This window comes from Scaptodrosophila lebanonensis, unplaced genomic scaffold, assembly GCF_003285725.1.
Source record: "Scaptodrosophila lebanonensis strain 11010-0011.00,11010-0021.00 unplaced genomic scaffold, SlebRS2 tig00000131-arrow-arrow-pilon, whole genome shotgun sequence".
Taxonomy (NCBI): domain Eukaryota; kingdom Metazoa; phylum Arthropoda; class Insecta; order Diptera; family Drosophilidae; genus Scaptodrosophila; species Scaptodrosophila lebanonensis.
This window is the reverse complement of record NW_022060584.1, coordinates 1,605,515-1,611,514: the sequence shown is the minus strand read 5'-3', so window position 1 is coordinate 1,611,514 and position 6,000 is coordinate 1,605,515. Positions and strand designations below refer to the sequence as shown.

The following is a 6,000-nucleotide window of genomic DNA, read 5'->3' as shown; positions in this document are numbered from 1 at the left end:
GCGTTTCGCGTTTCCCATTTGAGAATCCTTTTTACGCGCTCAGCTTACGTCGTGCGTGTGTGTTGGCTGCCAAGAAGGCAGAAGGAGATGAAAATGAAAAAAAAATAATGTTGTGTGCCCAAAAGAGCAAAATTGTATGTCTTAAAAGTTTTTGAGCAAAAAATTAAAAAGAAAAAAATTGTTCTCATTTTTTTCTTAGCCGCTAGCAAACAAAGTAAAAGTTAGAGCGAAAGTTCTGGTGCAACGTGTGGAAAGTGCGGCAAAAATACAACAATAACAACAGAAACAACAACAGCCAAATTGTAGTAAAAGCGTCGCACACGACGAAGACGACGTCGACGACGGCGATGAGGCTGAGGATGACGACGGCAAGTTTAATTCGATTTTAGTGTGTAACAATCAGTGCGAGAAACAACAACAAAGAGTGCACCAAAAACTTTTGCAGCCTCGAGCTTGCACCTGTGTGCGTACATTACTACGCGTGTGTGCGTGTGTGTGTGTGCCGGCTTGCCTTTGGCACCTTTAGGATTTGGTAAAAAAAAAGCAAAAAGTGCAGTGTGCAAAAAGCTCAATTGAGAGCGGACTGAGAGTGAGAGAGGCAGGCAGAACTGTTAAAGTGGATTAGCAGCAGCAACAACAACAAACCCAACAGCAGCCGCGCAAAAAAAGAACAGAGTGAACAAACAGTCCCAACAACAAGAACAGCAATATAAGCAAATAACGGCACCACTTGTTGTAGTCGCCTACAACTACTGTTTTTTCGCCACCCATTACTGCTACACTCTTCACTTCACATCAATCTACTGCTAAACGCTTTTGGGATTTAGTGCCGTACGTTTACTGAGCAGTTTGCGGATAAAAGTCCTGTTTCAACTTGTGACGTTGTAAGTGCTCCCTCTTTCTCTTTTGTTTTGCAGGCCCTCGGCCATTTTTACACATTTAAACACATTTTTCGCCCTACCTGCACTTAATTGTAATTAATTTTACAGTAAAGCTGTCGACAGCACCTCACTGCTTACTTTAAAGTACTTACACATACTCGTGTGTACATATGTGTAAGATTTATGTTCAACAATTAATTATAATTGGGCTGCGATTGAATTTGTTCTTTGTGTGTGAGAAGCAGATATGTTTACCAGTTACATAGTAGTCCCAAATTTCGAGAGTTACAATATAAAGGTGATCGAAAATGGAATTCTGAACCAAGTCAGAAAGGAACCCAATCCGATAAGAAGTTCGATTGTTTTAGTCCAAACAGTTACAACTTTATTGTAGAGCTATTCCGTATACTGTACATTTTAGTAAAGTGCGACAAATTTCGTATTTTTAAGAACTATTTTGTCTATATTTTGAGATCAGATAATTCTTCTATTTTATAATTTTGGAAAATGCTTACCATTAATTTATAAAAACGTAACAAAGTATCTATTTATGAAATGGACGTGCCAATGTTGAGGTCCAATTCGTTCATTAAATGGAACAATAGGAGGTTGAAAGTTTTATCCGTCAAGCTTTCGCGGATACTACACAAAATTGTATCTACATTTTGAAATTAAAATTTGAACTTATTAATAAAATATATTACTAAATTTATTTCCAAATTTTTTCCATAAACAGACCCAGTAATGATTATTTATTTCGAAACTTGAAACTTGAAACACTTTAAAATCAAACAATTCACAGATTTGGCATTTTAAACTATATATATATATTGTCATATATATTTCTGCCAGAACTTCTAATATTTTTTAACAATTTAAAAAAAATCGCATAATTGTCAAATTTTCTTCCGTCGCCAAATACTTTTGGGACACTAGTCCCCAAATGTTATCAATGAGATTTATGTCCGGGGAATGTGGCCACAACATCACATTTGGAACACATCTATATCTGTTCAAAAATATTTGAGAAGTCTGGAAAATCAACACGAATTTAAGTGAAATAAATGTAATATTTCAAATGGCTTCAATAAGGCAACGAATTGGGAATGTTTTTGTGCCAGGCTAGGCCTTTGCCTTTTATATTTGTTTCTGTTCAAATCCTGTGTATGCTTACGAACTACCAACAATTAAAAAATCATCAAGTTTAGAGTGAAACTAGAAACTAAATCTGCATTTAGTTGGTGGGGTATTCGAAACGACAAAAATTTATAGTCAACCGAAGAAGAAGCAGGTCTAAGACAGAGGCTGGAAATTGCGGGCAAGAGAAGTCAGCTCTCTTCAAACAATAGACACAGACATGGCCACACACGCAAACAGACAATATGCATAGAAAGGAAAGAGAGAGAGAGTGAGGAGGGGGGAAGGAAGGAAGCGACAGCAAATGAAAGACAGCATAGAATGTAAGCAGAAGGACCTCCAAACAGACGAACAGACGAAGAGACGTGCTTACACTTGGACAGACTGAGAGACGCAGACATTCGTTGTTGCAGCAGCTTTTGCCTTCACATAAAACTTGAACTCGCCCCCTAGTGGCCATCACCCCCTCCATCCCTCCATCCCTCCGCCCCTCCCTCATCAACTCACCAACTCACACATGCAGTCAGCTTGCGAGCCAGCCAGCCAGCCAGCCACATTGTCTGCGTTTCCTTCAACTTCCGGCCTGACTTTTGCATACTTTTTGTGTTATTTGCTTTTCAAATTTCAATGCTTTATAATTTACTTAAAAAAGTGCGACGGCGACGCCGACGATGATGATGAGAAGCGGGAACAAGTGCGAGGGCAGAGAATTTCATTATAATGCCATTTGTGAGCTCTACATTCTACATTTTTAGACAGCGTCGGCTTCTTTAAGCTTATGAAGCAAGTCCCTCCACATAGTACTCGCATATAAAATGTGCACGATTGGGGCTCTGATTAGCTTCAGATGTGTGTATGAGTGTGTGTCTGTGGATTTTATAGCAATTTATATTGCTTTAAATATCTGCCACACATTTATTTGTGCATATGCGCTCGTAATAATGTCTTTATTCTCAAATTTGTATTCCTGCAGTTGCTCGGTTAAATGGTAAAGAGATATTAACTGCATGGCTGTAAAAGTTTTAGGTGTTTCTGAGAGCTTTACGAGTGTGGCAACCATTTAAGAGCATTTTTTATCCACTGCCAATAGGGCAGTGCACACCTTTGACTGGTTTAATAACTTTGGAAACAAAGAAAGCCGTATTTTATTACACATTTCTCGTTTATTGCAAGTTAAAATAGTTTGCTTATAAAACTTGAGTTGCTAAAACGGGAAATACTTGTAATAACTAACATAATAAAGGCCTAATGGTCTCCAATAAGCTGATGCTTTTCACAGATATTTCGAATCACTATTATAACACATTCTTGGGCATTCAATCGACATAAATTTTATTTTATTTATTTCTTCAATAAATATAGCTTACAATGAACATTACGTTACAATTTCAACTTAAAAGAATAAGAATGCCTTGAAAATATTCCAACAACTATATAATAATGTATGTTAACGCCTTCGACACGTTAGGCGGAATTTAATTTACCGATTCAAAATCAAAATTGGTCAAAAGTGTTTTAACTCTAGTAAACTAAATATATTTTCATAAATAATTAATAGTATATTTAATAGATAATTATTAATAAATGGTTTCTTCTTTAACACTGCCAAATTTGAAAATAATTCAATATTCAAGTAAACAAAATGTTTGCTAAATCCATACTTTTCTTTTCTCTACATTCTATTGCAAGTACTATCTCTCTGCTAAAAACACGTAGTCGGATAATACACCAACTAGTTCAGAACAGGCAAAACTATTAATACTAACTAATAATTCGAAGCTTTTTTGCAAACAAACTTAAATTAAAATTACCATAAATCTACACAAAATCTTTCTATTTAAAACTCAAACTTGAAATAAAAATTACTTATACTCAAAATTAAAAATAAATTATTAAAAAATATATAAAGTTTATTTTTCGACAAAAAATAGTGATATAATAAAAACTGCTTTGGTAATTTTTAAAATTTAAAAAAATGCATAGTTTATAAATTGACAAATCGCCAAACAAATATTTGTTGAAATTCTAAATTTAAAAACATAAGCAAAAATCTCGAAAAACTAAAAGATATATTTAAACATTTCATAATTATTTAAATGCAACAAACATAAAAAAATTACTCTATCTGTAAAAAATGATTAATAGTTATTAGCAATATATCAGGTGTAAAACACAAAGCACTTTTTTTTGAAGTGCCCATGTTAGGAACCATTCTTCCTTTCCATAAAGAACCTCAAATTGCTAGGATGTGTGTTGTGTTGATTTTACAGCGCCTTACGAACAATTCGAATTATGCCCATCTTTTTAAAGCGGCTAAAGCATATTTGCAACAATTAGTTGACTTTAGGAACTGCTCTGCTTAACCGCATAATAAGCGAATATTATGAGCAATATGCATTTGTGGCATTACTCGCTTGGATTTTACTGCCAACCGCCCACCGCCACCAATGTGGTGGCAACATTTTTGTTCTTCGAGCTGAGAAACGTTAATGCAGCTGCTTAACGGTACCGCGCTGTACGAGTACAGGCAGGCAGTAAATTATGGAACTGCGGCAAGTTGTGGCACGAACTTTGTTGGCTTAAGTTGCGCGCTATACGGCAACAACAGAAACTTAAACACTTGGAAGCAACCACGAAATCAAACAGCAAGTCAGCCATACAATAATTCAGGTGCTCTGTGCCACACAGAGTTGCTCTGTTCCAATGCCAAGTGGTTCATCGAGACGAATTGAAATGAACCGGCAGATGGTACATTAAAATGTAAACCAAGTAGGCCCATTTGTTAGATTTCAAACGCAACACGAAGCAATTGTGTGGAGCATACAATTTTCCGGAGCACGCTGGTTGAGCGGTGAAGGGAGGGAGAAATGGCGCAGGGATTCAACAAATACTTCAATAGCACCACCATAAATGGCCGCGCCAATGTAAGAAATGTTAACCGCGTCTGTAAAATGTAGATAATCCAATTGCCCGCCTTCAGGTTGCCAAAGTCACATACGCCTCCATTGCGCTCTTCTTCATTTATCTCCGCATGCGACGGGGCTCGAAGTCCGCTCCACCGCCTTCAGCTGACGATTCCTCGTGCTCCTGTGAGAAGCCCGAGAAATATGTGATTCCCATGGATGAACAGGAGCACGAATGCGATTAAAGTTGCGAGTAAAATTCCTTAGGCAACCAAATTCGAATATGTGTGAATAAATATAAAGCTTGACTATAAACTTGTCTGTTCAATAATTTCGCTACTGATTTCAAGTTTCCAATAGTCATCAGCGTTTTAAACTGAGTCTTTGACAGAAATTTACTATAAAAAGAAACGAGTAGAGTATTAGTGTCGTGCCAGTCCCACTCTTGAATACCCTGTAAGAGGCCTTTTCCCGCTACGACCATTCAAAGTCTATCAATTCAATTGATGTTAATAAAACTTTCACTCTCTCTTTTAATAAACAGCAAACAATTTTAGTTACGATATTATTATCAATAAAATAGTTGTTGCTACTAAGATTGATTTTTGATTTGATCGTTCCCATGACTGCTTTATAATTATAATTTAGAATATGATAAGGCACTATAGGTAACGTGTAGGTTACTAAAGCTGTTTAAGATGTTTCAATCGATAAAGCGATCGGTCCTATGGCCGCTACATATATAAAATAATAAGGCTATATCTGGCTTGAAAACAGATAACTCAATTCTAAGTTGCATGTTGCATTGTCAATATAATTGAAAGCTTCATTTAGCTTTTGATCGTTTTTAATCTTTTTTTAAATTTCTTTTTCAATTGTAAAGCATGTCTTGGTCTTTTCTTTATTTTTATTTCTTAGCTAAGCATAATTTTAGAGTACTTGTTAAAGTCTTTCTAAGCTAAGAAGAATTACTTAATAAATATTAAATATTGAACTATAAATATATATTGAAAGCTGCATTCAGCTTTTGATCTTTTTTTTCTGCTTTTGCCCCTCTTTTCAAATGTAAAGCACGTCTA

At 35.8% G+C, this 6,000-nt stretch overlaps 2 protein-coding genes across 2 annotated transcripts in view; both read left to right on the top strand.

The window, feature by feature from the left end:
• The first annotated feature begins 275 nt into the window (after positions 1-275).
• Positions 276-6,000, top strand: part of LOC115628974 (protein madd-4) — a 98,905-nt gene continuing 93,180 nt past the window's right edge. The window contains exon 1 of the mRNA XM_030525252.1: positions 276-884. The gene's annotated coding sequence lies outside the window, so the exon portion shown is untranslated. The remainder of the gene's footprint in view (positions 885-6,000) is intronic.
• On the top strand, positions 4,813-5,236 carry LOC115628973 (ATP synthase membrane subunit DAPIT, mitochondrial-like). The gene is made up of 2 exons (XM_030525251.1): positions 4,813-4,942; positions 4,999-5,236. The coding sequence occupies exons 1-2, from the start codon at positions 4,886-4,888 to the stop codon at positions 5,164-5,166; spliced, it is 225 nt and encodes a 74-aa protein (XP_030381111.1). The 5' UTR covers positions 4,813-4,885; the 3' UTR covers positions 5,167-5,236.